The 20,893-nt window shown below is 47.0% G+C and overlaps 1 protein-coding gene across 1 annotated transcript in view; it reads left to right on the top strand.

Moving 5' to 3' along the window:
• Window positions 1–15,724, top strand: part of NID2 (nidogen 2) — a 56,406-nt gene extending 40,682 nt beyond the window's left edge. Inside the window, exons 12-21 of the mRNA XM_077270073.1 lie at window positions 1,824–1,949; window positions 6,319–6,552; window positions 6,997–7,218; window positions 7,309–7,478; window positions 9,709–9,838; window positions 10,436–10,607; window positions 10,730–10,887; window positions 13,210–13,333; window positions 14,060–14,172; window positions 15,178–15,724. Of these exons, the coding sequence (XP_077126188.1) occupies window positions 1,824–1,949; window positions 6,319–6,552; window positions 6,997–7,218; window positions 7,309–7,478; window positions 9,709–9,838; window positions 10,436–10,607; window positions 10,730–10,887; window positions 13,210–13,333; window positions 14,060–14,172; window positions 15,178–15,188 (1,460 nt within the window). The 3' untranslated portion in view covers window positions 15,189–15,724. The remainder of the gene's footprint in view (window positions 1–1,823; window positions 1,950–6,318; window positions 6,553–6,996; window positions 7,219–7,308; window positions 7,479–9,708; window positions 9,839–10,435; window positions 10,608–10,729; window positions 10,888–13,209; window positions 13,334–14,059; window positions 14,173–15,177) is intronic.
• Window positions 15,725–20,893: the final 5,169 nt, after the last annotated feature.

Genomic DNA, 20,893 nt, shown 5'->3' on the forward strand with positions numbered 1-20,893 from the left:
TGTGGTTGTGATTGGGGTTGGAGTTAGAATTGGGGGATTTCCACTGTTTAGGTACATCAGGGGGTCTCCAAACGCAATATGGTGCCCTGCATCCACAGTGTGGTATTCTGGTAGACTAATGGTACTGTGCACCAGAGACCAGGGAATGCCATCTGCCTTAAGGGTCATAGTCCTCAGGCTATCCTATAGGTTTGTTCTGGTCAGTTCATCTCTATTCGGCCCACTGGAAGAGGGAATATAATCCCCTCACATGGTTTCTGGCTGGTTCACTGGCTGGTGACTGTACACTGAGGCTCTCACTGGCTGGTGACTGTACACTGAGGCTCTCACTGGCTGGTGACTGGACTCTGAGGCGCTCACTGGCAGGTGACTGGACTCTGAAGCTCTCACTGACTGATGACTGGACTCTGAGGCTCTCACTGACTGGTGACTGGACTCTGAGGCGCTCACTGGCTGGTGACTGGACTCTGAGGCACTCACTGGCTGGTGACTGGTCTCTGAGGCTCTCACTGACTGGTGACTGGACTCTGAGTCTCTCACTGGATCTCTGACCGACTATCTGCCCAACAACTCCCTCAGTGCAGCAGCCCAGGTAGAAAGACGTTAGACACCCCAATAAGTGTTGACTCTCAGTGATAAGACAAACCCCTACATGAAGTTTAGGGCCATTTCAATAATAAGCGGGGGATTACAAAACTCTGTACTTTAATAGTTGGGAATTACACAAGCGCCATCTTTCCCAGGAACGGCACATGTGCAGTAAGGTCCTGATGCCGTTGTGCAAGCCAGACCCAGGAGCACCTGCGCAAGATGTGAGGTGGGGGGCAGAAGAGTGACCTGTCTTTCCCAGCCAGGTCTCCTGCAAGTGACAAACCTCTCGTTCTCAAAGTTCAGGTCAAGCCCCCTGCACTTGTGGCTTATGCTTCTCTTAAGTTTAGGCGCAAATTTTTCACCTGGAGACTGTCTCAGTGAGTATCCACGAACAGTCACCATCCTGCAGGTCGCCAAGACTGCAACTCTCCGTGATTGGTGGGTTTTTTTTTGCCCGCTCTGACTCTATTCCCAGCCCATGTGGCCACCAGAAGACCGTGGTGTAGTTCTGAAACAAAGCAGACCCTCCTTCAGGGCTGAAGGTCTTTAATCTCCTGCTCTGACTTACTAATTGTATGTTTGAAAAGCTTAAAAAGAAAATGGGCAGATGTTAGAGTCCTTAATGCGTCGTCCCTTTGAATTCTGATGCAAGACAGTCAAGAAATTAGTTCCCAGGGTCTAAAAAGCCGCAGGTAGTGTAGCATCAGCTGGAGATTATAAACCTTGCTGTAATCCCTTCTCAGTCAGTGGAGACCTCCAGACCAGTCAGAGCGAGAGGTCTCTCTTCACTGAAATATGCAGTCCTGTGATTCCTCTAAAGAGGGATCTTGTGGCAACTGGTCCTTCTGCCCTGACATCTGGAAACATGGCTGACGTACGCTGGTGAAACAAGTGTCTGATGACTCACTGGTCTTACCTAATTTCCAGGACATCCTACAAAAGCAGTGGGGCGTCGGATGATCTCAGCAGTAGTTCATGTCCGATGCCAGACGCTATTAAAAGGAGGTTGTCTGGTGCCATCTTTTCCTGCCTAATCTAACACAAAACCTTACATTGACATATAATTAACAAGTAATCTAACCACTTTACTTTGGCTACCACCTGCTTGGTTCTAGTCCAGAACATGCCGACATCTCCCACGTCATGGGATTTCCCCGGCCATTCTCCTGTGGTTGGCTATCACATCTGTCTGCCCTAGAAATGTGAATCCGTTTTCTCTCTTTCGCTTTCAGATGTGAATGAGTGTACGGAGCGCAGGTGCCACCCAGATGCTACGTGCACCAACACCCTCGGGTCATTTTCATGTCATTGCAACCATGGTTTTACGGGTGATGGCTTCCAGTGTACACAGGCCCCAGGTACGGAAATCATAGCTGCTCCTCCATGTGCTTCCAATTATCTGGAAATGTCAAATGGTGTGCTCTGATGTGTAACATGTGTGCGAGTCAGACCCTGTATTATCTCATGTCATTCATGGATTTTTGGCGTCAGTAGTAAAGATGGGGAACCCGAACAGTAAAGTTCGGCATCCGTACCGAACATCTACTGCTCAGGCTAGGACACTGAACATGGACTTCACCAGGAAGTCTGTGTTACTGTTTGGGGTCAGCCCTCCCAACATTGGGTGTTTTTTGCGCTGTCATGTGCATGACAGTATGGCAAACACTGCTTCTGAACGGCGGTAAAATCATCATCACCAGTCAGACAGCCGCAGTTCCCACACAGTCAAATGACAGCGTGAGCCTGCAGCTGTGATCAGAGGTATAAAGTTTACCTCTGGTTACTGGTGTCGGCTGATGGGACTACTGCTGCCGCTAATAACATTTAATGAGATCGCAGCCGCCGCCTTCTCTCACTACAAAAAAAAAAAATATACAGTGTGGGTTCCCCTGTATTTTTCATAACCAGCCAGGCAAAACTGACAGCTGGGGGCTGCAACCCTCAACCATCAGCCTTCAAGAATAGAGGGGTCCCCACGCTGTATTTTTAAATTATTTAAATAAATAATTTAAATTTAAGAAATGGCATTGTTGACAACCAGCCTTGCTAAAGCTGATAGCTGGGGGCTGGTATTCTCAGGCTGGTAAGTTGGCCATGGATATTGCCCCCCCCAGCCTAAAAATAACAGCCCACAGCCACCCCAGAAAAGGCGCATTTATTAGATGCGCCAATTCTGGGGCTTTGCCCATTCCTCCCACTTGCCCTGTAGCGGTGGCAAGTGGGGTTAATATTTGTGGGGTCGATGTCACCTTTGTATTGTCCGGTGACATCAAGTTCACAGATTGTAAGACACCTATCCATTGACACCTCTCCAGTCAGTCTCATCACCTGACACCAGTGACCGGAGGTGAACTTTATACAATGTGTCCGTAAAGTCATGGTGTACTTTTGACCAGTCACAGGATCTATTTATAATGGTCATTTTGGCGACCTTTCTCTGGCCCAATCATATGAGACCTGTTCATGAGGAGAGATAACAAGAACCAATCAAACAACACAAACTCATTTAAGCTGTTGCTGAATCCCCAGTCAGATTAACCCCTGATAAACTGAACTTTGGTTAATACACTGACAGGTCTGTGACATCCTGCAACCACAAGCTTATGCCAGCTGTGTGGTTTTCCTTGCCAGTCGAGATGTGGACAGTACAGAGGAAAGTGCTACATGAATATCGGCGCGTTTATAACGAAGCACCACCACAGGACTGGCGTATAGCAAATGTGGTGCCAATATTCAAAAAGGGGACAAAAACTGAACTCGGAAATTATAGGCCAGTAAGCTTAACCTCTACTGTGGGTAAAGTCCTGGAGGGCATTCTAAGGGATGCTATACTGGAGTATCTGAAGAGGAATAACCTCATGACCCAGTATCAGCACGGGTTTACTAGGGACCGTTCATGTCAGACTAATTTGATCAGCTTCTATGAAGAGGTAAGTTCCGGACTGGACCAAGGGAACCCAGTAGATGTAGTGTATATGGACTTTTCAAAAGCTTTTGATACGGTGCCACACAAAAGGTTGATACATAAAATGAGAATAATGGGGATAGGGGAAAATATGTGCAAGTGGGTTGAAAACTGGCTCAGGGATAGGAAACAAAGGGTGGTTATTAATGGAGCACACTCGGACTGGGTCGCGGTTAGCAGTGGGGTACCACAGGGGTCAGTATTGGGCCCTCTTCTTTTTAACATATTTATTAATGACCTTGTAGGGGGCATTCAGAGTAGAATTTCAATATTTGCAGATGACACTAAACTCTGCAGGGTAATCAATACAGGGGAGGACAATTTTATATTACAGGATGATTTATGTAAACTAGAAGCTTGGGCTGATAAATGGCAGATGAGCTTTAATGGGGATAAATGTAAGGTCATGCACTTGGGTAGAAGTAATAAGCTGTATGACTATGTGCTTAATTCTAAAACTCTGGGTGTATGGGTGGATGACAAACTCATATTCAGTGGCCAGTGGCAGGCAGCTGCTACAAAGGCAAATAAAATAATGGGATGTATTAAAAGAGGCATAGATGCTCATGAGGAGAACATAATTTTACCTCTATACAAGTCACTAGTTTGACCACACTTAGAATACTGTGAACGTTTCTGGTCTCCGGTGTATAAGAAAGACATAGTTGAACTAGAGCGGGTGCAGAGAAGAGCGACCAAGGTTATTAGAGGACTGGGGGGTCTGCAATACCAAGATAGGTTATTACACTTGGGGCTGTCTAGTTTGGAAAAACAAAGACTAAGGGGTGATCTTATTTTAATGTATAAATATATGAGGGGACAGTACAAAGACCTTTCTGATGATCTTTTTAATCATAGACCTGAGACAGGGACGAGGGGGCATCCTCTACGTCTGGAGGAAAGAAGGTTTAAGCATAATAACAGACGCGGATTCTTTACTGTAAGAGCAGTGAGACTATGGAACTCTCTGCCGTATGATGTTGTAATGAGTGATCCATTACTTAAATTTAAGAGGGGACTGGATGCCTTTCTTGAAAAGTATAATGTTACAGGGTATATACACTAGATTCCTTGATAGGGCGTTGATCCAGGGAACTAGTCTGACTGCCGTATCTGGAGTCTGGAAGGAATTTTTTTTCCCAATGTGGAGCTTACTCTTTGCCACATGGGTTTTTTTTGCCTTCCTCTGGATCAACATGTTAGGTTAGGCTATGGGTTTAACTAGATGGACTTAAAGTCTTCCTTCAACCTTAATAACTATGTAACATAGGAATAGGGATAAGTAGTTGAAGGAAACCGGCAGTTTGGTGGGGAAACCCCGTGATAGGCCCATTTTTTTCACGGAGCAGTCTGTGGCGGCAAACACATATCTTGACATGTTGGAATTATATGCAGTGCCACAATTTCTAGAAGGTGTTATCTTTCAACAGGACGGCGCTCCTCCACACTATGCCACCATTGTTCGTGAGTTTCTGGATAGAACATTCCCCCGGCGGTGGATAGGTAGGGGTTCTGTCAAGCCATGGCCAACACGATCCCCAGATCTGACGCATTTAGACTTTTACTTTTGGGGTTATGTGAAGCAACATGTGTACATTTAACGTATCAATAACATTAGTCACTTAAAACAGAGAATCACCGTCGTTAGTCACTCTGTTACACCAGACAGCCTTACCCGTGTGTGGCAAGAACCTCACTATCTTTTGGATGTGTGTAGGGCATCAAATGGAGCCCACATCGAACTGCACTGAATAGGTATTAAACTGGAAGAGTTTTTCTTTTATTTGGAGCAGATTTTACATTTCTATCATTTTTTGTTGCTTTCCAGTGACTGGTCAAAAGTGCACCTTGACTTTACGGACACACTGTACTTCCGATCACAGCTGCACGCTCACGCTGTCATTTGATTGCTTGGTAACCACGGCTGACCGGCGGTAATGATTTTGCAGCTGATCAGAAGTAGTGTTTTCCGCGCCGTCATGCACAAACTTTTTTTTTTTAGCTATTTAGCCAGACCCGAACATCCAGGGATCCGCCCATCTCTAGTCAGTAGTTGCTCATTAAACTGACGTAAGGATTGGTCTATGTAGTGGATTGATCTTTCAGATCCATTCGTGTCTGGTAGGGTAAATAGCATTGGGTCATCAGTTCGGGGGTCTTCACCACTCCACGTAATACTGTGTACTAAAACCTTTCCTGGATGTCAATTTGAGACAACTTTACAAAAAGTGTGAGCCTAATAGGTTATAGCAGACCTGAGCAAACTGGAGCAAAGGCCATATCCCGGCCGTTTGACTGTTCCATGGGGCCTGTGGACAGTTATGGGCTGGAAACAGTTTGTGAGTTGCGGGAGGCAGGTGTCAAACAATATGTCGATTTCCCCACATCCTTTCTCCATTTCCATAGTATTTGTGTTCTCAGGATACTGTTGCCAATAATGATGGAGGAGGGAGCCAGCCTGCTCCACCATTCAGTCTGTATATCCTCAGAGCAGTAGGTGTGATATTTTCCTCAGTGATGTATTTCCCACCCCTTGAGGTTTAGAAAGGCAGCATTGGACACTGAAGAGTGAAGGTAGCAGAATCCAAGAATTAAATATAGCAGCTGGCCACTTGTGTGCCCTGCTGCTCCATCTTGATGCCTGGTCCAATTAAGGACAACTTTCTGGTGTTCTGTAGAGATCTACACATAACCCTAGGTAGGGGACAGCTGAGAACTGCAGAGCCGAGTACCCCTTTAAGTTGTGCTCTCTCCTTGTACAGATTACAGACCTCCTACTTCTTGTCTGGAGAAACGTCACGCCCTCCTTGGACCCGCTCATACTAGAGGCCCTCGTCCAGGTCTTTTTATCCCAGAGTGCGACTCTGAAGGGAATTATGCCCCTCTGCAGTGCCATGGGAGCACAGGCCACTGTTGGTGCGTTACCAAAAATGGTGAAGAAATAGAAGGTACAAGAACAGGACCAGGCCGAGGCCAGCCAAAGTGTGGCGTGCCGGGTGAGTGAAGAATTAGCCAGGTGTCTTTCGCACTTTTTATGTTAACATGCGATTGACAGAGTGGATTTTGCAAATTGTAGCAAAGCAAAAATGTCAATTAACTCAATCACCTTAAAAGCCGCATAGATAAATTATAAGATTTGGCGCTCTACAAGTGGATTTCTACTGTTCCTAGTGAGATCCAGACTCAGTCTGTACACTGGTATTGGCTGCTAACGGAGCCTGGAAACTGACGCTTTTCACGTCTACATCTAACATGTGACATAAGACTTGGGTTTTTTCCAATCATGGAACGGGTATTTGGAGTGTTTTATGTAAAGGTTGTGCATTTTTGGCCCTCGTCATATAATACGTTGGACTGGGCACAAAACTGTTCTCGGACTACCTCGCTATGATGGGATCTGACCAGTTGTGTCCTTTTCTGCTTGGTGACCCCTTTACCAGAACCCACTCAGAGACCCCAGACCATGTGCGAAAGATGGAAGCAGAACCTCCTGGATCACTACAGCGGAAGCCCTGCTGCAGAGCATTACATACCCCAGTGCGATGCCTATGGAGCCTTTACTCCTCTGCAGTGCCACGGGAACAGCGGCTACTGCTGGTGCGTGGATAAAGATGGCCGAGAGATCGAGGGCACCAGGACTCAGCCGGGAATGACTCCAGCTTGTAAGTCTCCAATCTATAATAATGTCATTTCTGGCCTTGGCCCTCGATTATTTTGGGCTGTGATGTAACTGATCTCTTCACATTCTGCAGGTTTGCCAAGCATTGCCCCGCCAACTACGCGGCCCACCCCTCGGCCTGACATAGCGGTGGCCACTTCAGGCACTTATCTCCTGTACGCGCAGGGGCAGCAGATCGGGTACTTACCCCTGGACGGCGTCAAGTTTCGTAAAGAGAAAGCGAGGACGCTGCTGTCGCTACATGTGAGTAACTGGTAACCAATCTCCCTGTGCCGCACTATGCTTTAGTGAGGAGAAATTGAGAAAACTTAGAACTAGCTCTGAAGATCTCTGATTAGTGCCCAGTGTGTGTACAATTAGCTGCATGAAGTGCAATCTGCTGCAATTCATATACAGTTCAGCAAAAAGTTAAGTTTGTAGCTCACATTCAATTTGGTTTGGGCAATTCTATGATTCTATTTTCATGTCCTCCTAAAACAGTAAAGATGTGGACTTTACATGGACTCATGCACAAAATGCATATCATCTGCAATCGGATCATAATGTCCGAGAGGATGGAGGCGGATTCGGGGATTCTCGCGTCAGCTTGTTACACAAAATGGATACGGGGTTTTTGCTCCAAGTTGTGTCCTGGGTTTGACATATGAAGGCCAAACGTAGAATCTCAGAGTCTGGCTCTGTCCTCTCAGCTTTTGCACAAGGTCTGAGGTTTCCATGTGTTTTTGTCCTTTTATTCCACAGGAAACTAACATACAGCTGGATACCAAATCCTTGACTGTTTTACGCCTTCTCCAGTGTTCCCCTGCCTATGCCTCTGCTTCCCTGTTGAAGTCGTTAGGTCTGATTAAACAGCTGCAGGCACCAAGTCCCCACAGATCTAAAGTCATTGAGGCACCAAGGCAAGAGCGCAGGGAGAAAAGACCCCAAAACCAAGGTCTTAGCGGTTAGATCGTTGCGAGTCCACATGCTGAGGTTGTAGAGTCCACAGTTGATATTCGATGTCTGCCCAAAAACCTCTACTTGTACCATGTAAACTGCCGCACCTCATCCATAAAGTATCCGCCTCCGACTTCTGTCACTGGGATAAACTGTTTATTATTTCTGCAGCAGACATGTCATTTCCTGCCTCCACTGCTTTTACAGTGTTCATTGCTGCCCCAAATCCTCCATTCCCACCAGAAACCAGATCCCGGCCATGTGGAGGATGCAGCGAGTGTCGGCCAAGTCCGCCTGCTCAGCCCCCGGGAGGGAGATGGTCTGCGGAGCACAGCTGGCTGTCAGCTGTACAGGATTCAGGCCATATTTCTGCTTTGGAGAATGACCTCCCATGGTCTCTGTTACTGGAGGCCTGGGGATTTAGCTTCTCGGTTGTCATTCTGCTCCAAACCCTGTTCTGGGTCACCTCCATGGACATCCTTTCTCTGACGAGGAAGGTCATCCACACCAGGCTGAAGCATTGTTCTAAATTTCCAGATTTGGGAGTGCCGATATGTCACTTGTGTCCATATTTCTGCATTTCTAGGCTCAGTGTGTTTCATAGAAGGTCTGGGCACACAGGAATATAATGTGGGTAGTGATGAGCGAATATACTCGGTACTCGAGATTTCCCGAGCACGCTCGGGTGTCCCCTGAGTATTTGAAAGTACTCGGAGATTTAGTTTTCAGTGCCGCAGCTGAATGATTTACATGTTAGCCAGCATAAGTACATGTGGGGGTTGCCTGGTTGCTAGGGAATCCCCACATGTACTTATGCTGGCTAACAGATGTAAATCATTCAGCTGAGGCACCGAAAACTAAATCTCCGAGTACTTACAAATACACGGAGGACACCCGAGCGTGCTCGGGAAATCTCGAGTACCGAGTATATTCGCTCATCACTAAATGTGGGGCTTGTTCCACATGTGTATATATAAAGATTAGTCCCGGGACCAAACACTATCAGTCTGTGGCTTTCCGAATGGACAAGACCTCGTCCTAGTTTTACCTCCCTTCCTTCCACTAACCAGAAACTCGCCAAAACTTTGCCATCCAAATCTGGTAACTTTATTGGACTTTTCCCGTTCCCTTATGTAGCGGAGCTGAATCTGTCCAAGCACGAAAGGATTAAATGCAGTTTCAGCTCTGCTCCGTCTGTACAAGCTTCAGGATTAATGGTGTCTCACAGTTTAGATTCATGGTAGTAGATCTGATTTGTGGGAACGAGCAGTGTGCTATTGTGGGGGCCATGAGCAGGGAAAAATAGTGAAAAGAACGCCGCATTAAAACAAGCACTGCGGCTTCTTTAGCCTAACAATAAATTCAGGTCCCAGAGGTCAAACTCCAAGTGATCATAAAGCTTTGGCGCATTGAGTTATATGCTCCGGTCAGCAAAATTATCTCATCTGAAAATCTGCTGGAAGTGCAGTTTACTTGCCTCTCTTTTTGGACATTTGAGCCCAATGTTTCTTAACCCATCCATCTTCCCCAACTGCAGGGCTCGATAGTGGTGGGGATCGATTACGACTGTCAGGAGAAGAAGGTCTACTGGACAGACGTGGCTGGACGCACGATTAGCCGGGCGAGCTTAGAGCCGGGGGCAGAGCCTGAAGTCCTCATCAGTACAGGTGAGCAGTGCCATCTATGCACCTACATGACGCCCGTCTAACGATTGCGGAATGGCATAAAAAGCATAGTACATATATTCACTCAATTGAGACCAAAAATGAGTGTTTCCGACCAACTAAACATTTTCACGTATGGAAAACAAAAAACTCAGACCACTTTCTATCAATTGATGTTGGGTCAGCTGTGTCTGCTGTTAGTGCCAGTAGTTTTGTCGTATGGGTTTTTCTTCTTTCTTTTGGCCAAACTGATCCTCCCTCCATTTTTGTATACCAGTTTTTACTGGACTAAGATGTGAGCAGCATCATAGCTTCACTGGATAGATGTAGAGTGGTCAAAAGGACAAATACTGTGCTACACTTTTGGATTTCAGAGACTGTGTACAAAAACCTTCACACTTGCATTTGTTCTAGCAATCTTCTCAAAGTTAAAGCTCTGAACTCTCCAGAGCATCAATCGCCGGTTGTCCATCCAACCAGTGAAATGATGACATCCACTTGTTCCCATCAGTAGGGCAAGCCCAGCTGGAGCTGGATGGAGTCATATAGCCGAGGAGATGTCACTTGTACATTGCATTAGTCTTTTTTCTCTCCTGTTAGATCTGATGAGTCCTGAGGGTCTGGCCATTGACTACCTGCGGAGAACTTTATTCTGGACGGACAGCAGCACAGATAAAATCGAGAGCTCACGGCTGGATGGTTCCAACAGGAATACACTTTTTGACACAAACTTGGTGAATCCTCGTGCCATCACCATAGACGTTGTACGAGGGTAAGCAGCTTGACTCTCATTGTGAACTGCATAACACTAGGAACCGCCATCAGCATCGCATCTTGTTTATGGCAAATCGCGCAATTGAAAATTCTGGCTTCATTTGCTGATGCTCCTTACAGGAACCTGTACTGGACGGACTGGAATCGAGAGGCCCCCAAGATCGAAACCTCTTATATTGATGGCTCAAACAGAAGGATTCTCGTCAATGATAACATCGGATTACCCAACGGACTGACGTTTGACCCCTTCTCCAAGCAGATTTGTTGGGCAGACGCAGGTACAAATGTTTTGTATATTTGATGGGTAAAAGGTTTGTGAGGTTTTAGTTTAAATAAGTGTTACATCTTGGTACGTTCACTAAAGGGTTAGTGTGGATAGGAGGTGTTTTTTATCTATTCACTGGTACTCAGATGCTTCACCCCCCTTGAATGGAAAAATGGGGATTAATGGCAGAGCCAATCTTATGTCATGCCAAGTACATCTACATTTTACCACATGACATTTATTTGCAAAATTCCATTTATTTTATGGGGAGGTGTTTTTTGGTTATGAAAATAGAATGCTGGAGTACATGGACTTAAAGTCTTCCTTCAACCTTAAAATCTATGTTACATGGCAAAGCACATTAACGTTTCTCAAACTTGTACCAATTCTACAGTTTTGTGGAGAAACATCCTTGGATAACAACAGATTCCACAAAGTTGCATCTAAAATGTTCACTTTTCTATTTTTTTTTTAATAAACCTATAGAGTTTTGAAGTGATTAATTAAAGGGAACCTGTCACCCCCAAAATCGAAGGTGAGCTAAGCCCACCGGCATCAGGGGCTTATTTACAGTATTCTGTAATGCTGTAGATAAGCCCCCGATGTATCCTGAAAGATGAGAAAAAGAGGTTAGATTATACTCACCTGGGCAAGCGGTCCGATCCGATGGGCATCGCGGTCCGGGGCCTGCCATCTTCATAGGATGACGTCCTCTACTTGTCTTCACGCTGCGGCTCCAGCACAGGCGTACTTTGTCTGCCCTGTTGAGGGCAGAGCAAAGTACTGCAGTGCGCAGGAGCCGGGCCTCTCTGATCTTTCCCTGCGCCTGTGCACTGCAGTACTTTGCTCTGCCCTCAACAGGGCACAGTACGCCTGCGCCGGAGCGTGAAGACAAGAAGAGGACATCATCGTAAGAAGATGGGAGGCCCCGGACCGAGACGCCCATCGGACCGGAGCGCAGCGGGACCGCCCCTGGGTGAGTATAATCGAACCTCTTTTTCTCATCTTTCAGGATACATCGGGGGCTTATCTACAGTTTTACAGAATGCTGTAGATAAGCCTCTGATGCCCGTGGGCTTAGCTCACCTTCAATTTTGGGGGTGACCGGTTCCCTTTAATTATATTTTTTGAGCTAAGGGTTCAGTTGTAGTTAATGCCATATGACACCAGCTGTAAGCATCAATCAGAGAGGAATTAATTGTCAGGAAGGCTAGAGGTTCAAATTTACATTCTAGTTTGTCCATTTTATGTCTACTTTTACTTCAATTACCTACTTGTAAAAATGTAAATGGACATTCAGTAATAAATGAGGTATTGCCACATTTGGGAAGACTGTCATTGTCATTGGCACCAACTACTTTTGTGTCCTGCTGTGTGGCCACAAAAGGACTGGTGCCATGTGACTTTTTTTAGTGCGGATTTTGTTTCAATACTTTGCAGGTTGCCCGTATGGTGCTATAAAACGCAAAAACTCCCCAAAGTAGGGCACGTTTGGAAATGACGGGGCCAAAATTCTCACTGCACCTGTAAAAGAATTCATCAAGGCCTATTGTGAACATTAATTTATATTGTTATTGGGATAGGATCTTGCAGATGGGATTACCCCTTTAACTCCACCAGCCTGCGCAGTTTGGCTTCTTGAGTACGATGGCTGAGAGTGAGCATTTATGTGCCTTTTACATCTAGTTGGCATGAGAGCACATGGGACTGAGCATTGTGTTGCCAGGCTTTGCATACTTGCGAATAGCCAAGCACAACATTCCCCATCTGATCTGCTAGAAGTAGGTAAATGGCAGATGTCTGTATTCTCACCTGTTACTAACCGCCGCTTCTGCCAGGAATCACAAGTGTGTGGTGTCTGACGGTCTGCAGTCAGTCAATGTCGACTTCTACTGACAGACCGTGAGCGGCTCCTGCCCCACCATAAGGGCTCCGTGTTGTGATAGGCAAAAAGGCATCCAATGTTGTGATAGTGTGGGAAAGAGTTAAAATCACTTTATTCTCTACATACTAACATCTACATTTATTTGGTACCAAATTATATAATGTTTAGAAATGTGTAATTGGTATGTATCGACATTGTACAAATGTTCTGTGTATGTGTTCATAATTTAAACCGAATACTCACCTTTTGAAGTGACATTTTCACACTCCCCAAAAGCTTTTTTTCCACAGCTGGTGGACCCCTTATTTGTTTTTTCATCTCAATTTGCAATTACATGTTCAAAACTAAACCAAGAAAGCAGAGAGTAGTCCTCAGACAGCAGCCCCTGCCCAATATTTGCAATCTAATTTGTTCAAGCTTACGTGCCTGACAACTTCTTCTTAAACACAGGAACTAAAAAGCTGGAGTGCATATTGTCAAATGGCAGCGGAAGACGAGTGATACAGAGTAACCTCAACTATCCCTTCAGCATCGTGGCCTACGCCAATCAGTTCTATCACACAGACTGGAGACGGTGAGCGGGTGTCTGACATGGGGCAGAATTAACAACACGTTAATGTGCTACAGCGTGCAACTTTGTTTTAGAAAAATATTTTCTAAAGCAGTTATGTTTTGCTATAATTCACATTTTAGAGCATGCAAACTATCATAACAGAGGTATATATGATTACAAAAAATATAGATCTGCCATTTAAAGTTGCACTACTCTTAGAAATCAGGTGTGTACAGGTGCTTACTGTTTGACTGTCACTTCCAGTCTTGTGAGATCTGTATAACATGGGGGCAGAGCTGTTCATTGTGAGAGATCATCCGACACTACCACATACCTGTTGTAATATTGAACAACTATTTATTTTCCTCCTGTAGTGTTGGAGGAGCAGTGGGTAACAGCTTAGTAACACTAGTTGTTCCTGTGTCTGCCTGCTCAGCAAAAGTGGCATTGTGAGCAATTTGTCCAGGGAAAATTAAAGGTCCTTACTTGAACTCTTCTCCAGATTGCTGGGCCTGCAGGTTCAAGTGTTCATCAACTTGGCTTGATGTCAAGCTTGGCTTTTTTTTTTTTTTTTTTTTTTTTAATACTGATAGGTAGGACAAAGTGGCATCACTACCAAACTAAGTCTGGGGAGGTCTAGACAGGTTACTTAAGCAGATTGCCGTCTCATATGTAAAAATGACCAAAATGTAATGAGACCCTAATTCCAGACAAAGATGAGAAGAGTTGTAAATCTGTAATTTGCAGGGACGGCGTCATCTCTATAAATAAGGACAACGGTCAGATCGGAGAGGAGTATCTACCGGAGCAGCGATCGCATCTGTACGGCATCACAGCCATCTACCCATATTGCCCTTCTGGTGAGTTCACAATGTAAGATTATTGAATATGTTGACCAGACAATGGTGCTGTGCAATCATCGTTACTTTACACTCATAGCTTGTAGAGGCATTTTACAGAGGTAGAGGTATTTTGTAGAGGTAAAGAAACAGCTCCCACAACACTGATGATATTTAGTGATCATCTCACACGTTCATAAACACAATTCTAGATCAAGCAAACTCCTAATTCACCATTACATCAACATTGAGGATCCGGAACCCCCAAACCACAATTGCAGAGTACTTGCAGAGTTTGTGAAGTATCAGGACAAGGTTTGGGCATTTTACAGCCATGCTACTATTATAGTTAAAACTTCCTATTTATTTTAAAGGGTCAGGACAATTTCTCAGCATCGCCTTAATGTTACTACTATAAAACTGTAGCCATCAGGATCACTTCTATGCTTCAGTTGTGATGGATCACATGTAAGGGAGGTGATGACCTTTGGAGTGCGGCACATAGAGCCACCATCTACCGCTACAATTACACTGGCCAAGTTGGAACAGATGCCGACACTTCTGATTCTGAAAAACCATTATTATTATTGATTGTTATAGCACCATTTATTCCATGGCGCTTTACATGTAAGGAGGGGTATACATAAAAATAAGCACAATAATCTTAAACAATGCAAGTCATAACTGGTACAGGAGGAGAGAGGATCCTGCCCGCGAAGGCTCACAATCTACAAGGGATGGGTGAGAATACAGTAGGGGAGGATAGAGCTGGTCATGCAGCGGTTTGGTCGATCGGTGGTTACTGCAGTTTGTAGGCTTGTCGGAAGAGGTGGGTCTTCAGGCTCTTTTTGAAGGTTTCGATGGTAGGTGAGAGTCTGAGGTGTTGTGGTAGAGGGTTCCAGAGTAGGGGTGATATGCGAGTGAAATATTGTATACGATTGTGGGAAGAGGAGATAAGAGGAGAGTAGAGAAGGAGATCTTGTGAGGGCCACCCTGTAATAGTTCTGCATCTGTTTATTATTGCAGGAAGGAAGTGAGAACCCAAGACAAGGACTAAAACCAGCCACCGATGAGGATCTTCAACAGCCAAAACCAAAGAAGTGGAAGAAAAAAAAGCTCCATTTGTGGCAACACTTTTTTTTTATGGAAATCAAACCAAAAATCTAAGTATAAAGCGTTTTTTACCTCAGTTTTTACTACTGTATTTTTGAAACAAGACACATTTTTATCTGTAAAGTGGAATGAGACGCGTCCAGCGACCCCCAGAGACGGCTGGTACACACCGGCCAGACTCTGGCCAAAGAGGGGGAAGCCAAACTCTGATCTGCGTTTACGTTAACTCGAGGATTTCATGGTGCCGAATTTTTTAAATGTTTTATATCTTTCTATAAATCTTGTTTTTTTTAATAATGAAAACTAAAATGTCTACTGTGAAATGGCTAACTGTATATAGCTGTGTCATACCTATACCAAACCCAGAAGTAACTGTATACACTCACCCGTCCGTCCAGCCGGCTGCAGAAGTCTCTGCAAAGAAACACTTCCAGTAATTCCAATAAAAGCCTTTTCTTTATCTGACTGAATTATTGTACACTCAGCACACTTAATGTTGTGACAACTTTACAATTGTAGATACAGGGATTTTTGTGTACTCACTGTAAAATCCTTTTCTCCAAGCCACTCATTGGGGGTCACAGGACCATGGGTGTATGCTGCTGCCACTAGGAGGCTGACACTAAGTGAATATAACATAATTAACTCCTCTGCAGTGTACACCTAGAACTGGCTCCAGTCGAACCAGTTCAGTGACAAAGGCAGTAGGAGATCAAAATCATCAAATACAGATACAACATGTCAAACCAAAGACCAAACATAGCCATCAGGCCAATAGGGTGGGTGCTGTATCCCCCAATCCCCCAATGAGTGGCTCGGAGAAAAGGGATTTTACAGTGAGTACACAAGAATACCTGTTTCTCCACCTCATTGGGGGACAGAGGACCATGGGACGTCCTGGTTGAGAACCGACAGGACAGACGACCTCACGCACCAACTGCCCAGAGATGCGCTACCGCCGTCTGAAAGATTAGTCTTTACAGACTCGCATCTGCTGAAGGCTGAAGTGAATGTTGTAGTGCTTCGAGAGGGTGTGCAGACTTGATCACCGACACCTGTTGCTGAATGGTCCAGGAAACATCCACGGAACGAATGGAGTGTGCCCTAATCCCACTGGAATAGGCTTGCCTCTGACGCAGTAAGACTCCTGAATAGCCGAGCGTATCCAACTGGCTATTGTGGATTTAGGCATGGCTAGTCTCTTCCTGTGACCCTCAGGAAGAACAAATAAGGCGTCCGTCTTGTGGAAGAACTCCGGGAGTTGTAGCTACTGAGAGCCCTCTCAAAACTCAGTGTTGGTGCCCGTCAAAACAAGGGCAGGACAATGTCCTCGTTAACGAATAAGGAAGAGACCACCCTGTACTGGTGAAAAGTGAGAAAAGGAACTCGACCGGAAGAGAGGCTAGCTCCGATCTCTGCCTGATCGAAGTTACCGCAACCAGGACGACGACCTTCCGGGAAAGGAAAGTCAGAGAGACATCCTGCAGCAGCTCAAACAGAGCCTCTTGCGGAACGCCCAGGACCAGGATGGTGTCCCTGACGTCCAACGGCCATCTGTAGGGAGGCACCACACGGGAGGCCCTCTGAAAGAAAGTCTACACCTGTAACTTGGAAACAATCCGGCGCTGAAGCAAAACACAAGGTCAGATTGGAGAAGGCAGGGGGAGAAAGACGGCGATACATGCATCCTGCAAAAAACTTTCCAGGTGTGGTGAAAAATGTGCTCCAATAAATGCGCCCTGATGCAGGTTTCCTAGAGTGAAACAGAGGAAACCACCTCCCGGGAGAACCCCACTCGGGTTAGGACCCAGGATCCAACAGCCAGGCTGGCAAGCACAGGGCCCTGGTGGCAGATCGGGCCCTGGGAGAGCCAGTCTGGTCAATCCAGGGGGCGTTGATGATGAGCTGAGCCAACACCGCGTAACACGCCCGGCGAGGCCAGTCCAGAGAGACAGGGATCACCAGAATCTCTGCCGCCTTGATCGTCCCGATGACGCTCGGAAGTAACGGGAAGACGAATCTGACGCCACGAATGGAAGGTGTATCCACCCCAATGACCTCTGTGTTTCCGGGGTTTAGCCATGAATCACTCAAGTCCCCATCCGGAGTCCCCCAGCGATGACAAATCTGAAGGAACACCTCCAGATGAAGTGACCACTCTCCCGAGACAAGAACATGACGGCTGAGGAAGTCTGACGCCCAGTTTTCCACTCTCAGGATGTGAACCGCTGAGATGACTGAGTGTGACATCTCGACCCAGCGGAGAATGTGTTCCACCTCATGCCTTGCTGTCCTGCTGCGGATGGTTCTGTGATAATTGATATATGCCACAGCCGTGGCGTTGTCTAACTATATTTGGATGGGGCGACCCACCAGGGGGTGATGGAACCGGCTCAGGGATAACTGAATCGCCCGGATCTCCAAGCTGTTGATCGAAAGGGGTGACTCCCGATGTGACCACTGCCCCTGGGTCGTGTGATTGGAGACAAGCGGCATAGACGGAAGAGAGTGCCAGCCGATAGTGAGGAAATGGACGACAAAGTGCCTGAGTCCCCTGTTGAAAGGCTATGACCTTGTCTCGAGGGAAAATTAACAACCCTCGGGAGGAGTGTAGGGTCATTCCTAAAAAGGAATACCTGCTGAGCCAGGATCGGGAAAGATTTGTTTAAGTCTATTAGCCAGGCCTGGGGGGGAAGGGGGGGGTATACGGACGCCTACACGCAGGCTTGGAAAGACAGCCTCTTGATCAGGAGGACGCTAGGTATGACAGGATGACCCCACCCTGAGCTTGCAGAATGGACATGACAATCGCCATGACCCTTGTTAACACCCTGGGATCGGTGGTGAGGCCGAAGGACAAAGCCTTAAATTGGAAATGTTCCTCTCGGACGGCGAGATGCAGGAACCTTCAAGAGTCGGAAAGATCCCATATGTCAATGGATGCTAGGTAACTCCGTCTTCTACGTTGAAGTGATGACTGAGCGTAAGAGCTCCCTACTGAAGGATCCTGACGAACTTGTTGAGAAGCTTCAGGTCCAGGATGGGCAATATCGCTCCACCCTTCTTTCTCCAGGGATGAACCGTGCTGTAGGCAGGGAGAAAACACTGTCTTGTATGCGAAAGACACCAGGAGACCGGCTCATTCATCATGAGGGACGGAGAGCCAGATATGACAAGACAGGAATAGACGTCCGCCTACGAAAGGACCGGAAATGTTCCTGTTGACGAAAAAGACACCTAGAGACTTCTGCTAGGGAGGGAATTTTGTTTTCTCCTGTAACGTTATAGATAAGCTAATATGGCTTCTCGCCGAATAAGCGCTCAGTCTGGTAGGGCAGAGATGTCAATTAATTTTTGGACGCAGCGTCCGTTCGCCATTCCGGAGTCAGTGTCTGTTGGATGGTGATGGCAGTTGCGGCTGGAAGTACAGCACAGAGCAGAGGGTAGGGACACATACAAGAGATATTCCCTGGCCAAGGAGATCTGATTGGATAGGTCTGCTGCTTCCAGGGGAAGGTCAGTGTCATGTATGGTCCTGTTCAGGGTATCGGCCCAAGAGACCATAGCAATAGATACCCACACCGTGGCGAAAAAAAGGGGGGAGTGCCGAGTCCGAAGTCACAAAAAACAAACAAAAAAAAACGAATGGCCCGGGTTCTCTGCCGACATGTCGGGGCTTTACCATCTGGTAAGGACCAAAGAGATTTTGAGATCAACCGGTGACAGGCGGATCAACCGGAGGGGGTTAACTGGTCGAGGATGCGTAAAGGCTGTTGGTCCGGCACCGGGAAAACGGCTGTATGAGCCTGGATGCAGAGGTGGGTACATAGAGGCGACACTCAACGTTCCAATCTGTTACTGGTGTGAAGGGAAAGATACCCTGAAGGGATCTGTTGACCTGAAATAATACGGCATGCCCATAACAAAAAAAAAAAAAAAAGATGCCGGAAGGGGTATGTCAAGACGACACTCCGCGTTCCTGCCTGTTGTAGGTTTGAGGAGAGTGGAGCCCTTAAAGGGAACCTGTCACCACGTTTTTGGAAGATGGGATAAAAATAGCGTTAAATAGGGGCAGAGGTGGGCGTTACATTAGTGTGTGTGTTATGCGTTTATTACCCACCTAAGTTGCCGAAATAACTTTGCAAAGTCTCCGTTTTCGCCTGTCAATCAGGCTGGTCAGGTCGCATGGGCGTTGTCTTCCCCCAGATTTGGCGTAGTTTTCCGTTGGTGGCGTAGTGGTGTGCGCATGCCCAAAGTCCGGAATCCTCTTCCAGGGGATTTAAAATAGCGCGGTGTTCGTTATTGCATTGGTGATCGGTGGGCGCGGCCATCTTCCTTTGGCCGCGCGTGCGCAGAAGCGGCGCTCTGCTGGCCGCGGCTTCAGGAAAATGGCCGCCGCGATATCCATCTGCGCACGCGCGGCATCCCGCGGCCATTTTCCTGAAGCCGCGGCCAGCAGAGCGCCGCTTCTGCGCACGCGCGGCCAAAGGAAGATGGCCGCGCCCACCGATCACCAATGCAATAACGAACACCGCGCTATTTTAAATCCCCTGGAAGAGGATTCCGGACTTTGGGCATGCGCACACCACTACGCCACCAACGGAAAACTACGCCAAATCTGGGTGAAGACACCACGCCCATGTGACCTGACCAGCCTGATTGACAGGCGAAAACGGAGACTTTGCAAAGTTATTTCGGCAACTTAGGTGGGTAATAAACGCATAACACACACACTAATGTAACGCCCACCTCTGCCCCTATTTAACGCTATTTTTATCCCATCTTCCAAAAACGTGGTGACAGGTTCCCTTTAAGAGATCCGTCGCCCTTCTGAAATCTGAGGTGGAGGAATCCTCCGAGACAGGCTGCCGAAGGCCCCGGCTGATAGAGGAGGGACTGTATCGCCTTGGTCAGTGGGGCTGGGTACACTTGGTTCGGTAGCGGAGGTGGACTCCTGAGCTCATTCGGGATCACAGTCCCTGCAGAGAGGGGTACTATGTCCCCCCTTGGCAACGGAGTCTGGCAGGTAGTACATGAAGTGGAATACACCGTATCTACCTGTTACCCCATCTTAGATTCGGGAGAGATATAATGCACCATAGTATGCTGTGTCTGCTGCAGGGTCAGGGCTCTAACCCAGGTCCTATTGCTCGAGGGTGCTGCCAGTCCACTCTGCCCCTTTAAGACCGCCACTGGGATTTCATTGGCACCGGACCAGCCGAGAGCCGGCCAGATAAAGATGGCCCCCAGGAGTTGTGGTGTGCGGAGGTCTCGCAGTGTGCCAGAAGCGCCAGTTTTGGGGGGGGGGGGGGGAGCTACGGGCGCAGCGTCATCCGGTGGACGGAACATCGGGATTGCTTTATAGGCCCAAGCTGGGGGCCTAAATTTCTACGGCCAGCAGGAGCGTTACACAGGGAAGGTGGACACCACTGGGGAGCGCACTGCAGCCAGATACAATCAGAGGAGATCTCAGAAAGAATCCTGTAGGCATTTGTGGAGTCATGTTTGCGCTGGGAGCTGTTCACCACGTGTAGGGTCCAGACACCCTGTGCACATAAAAAGGCCCACCTCCGACCTGGATTCTTACCAGCGGTGCACGTCCCGCCATGGCGCTGCCGTGAATGACTGG

Source organism: Ranitomeya variabilis, chromosome 1 (assembly GCF_051348905.1).
Source record: "Ranitomeya variabilis isolate aRanVar5 chromosome 1, aRanVar5.hap1, whole genome shotgun sequence".
Taxonomy (NCBI): Eukaryota; Metazoa; Chordata; class Amphibia; order Anura; family Dendrobatidae; genus Ranitomeya; species Ranitomeya variabilis.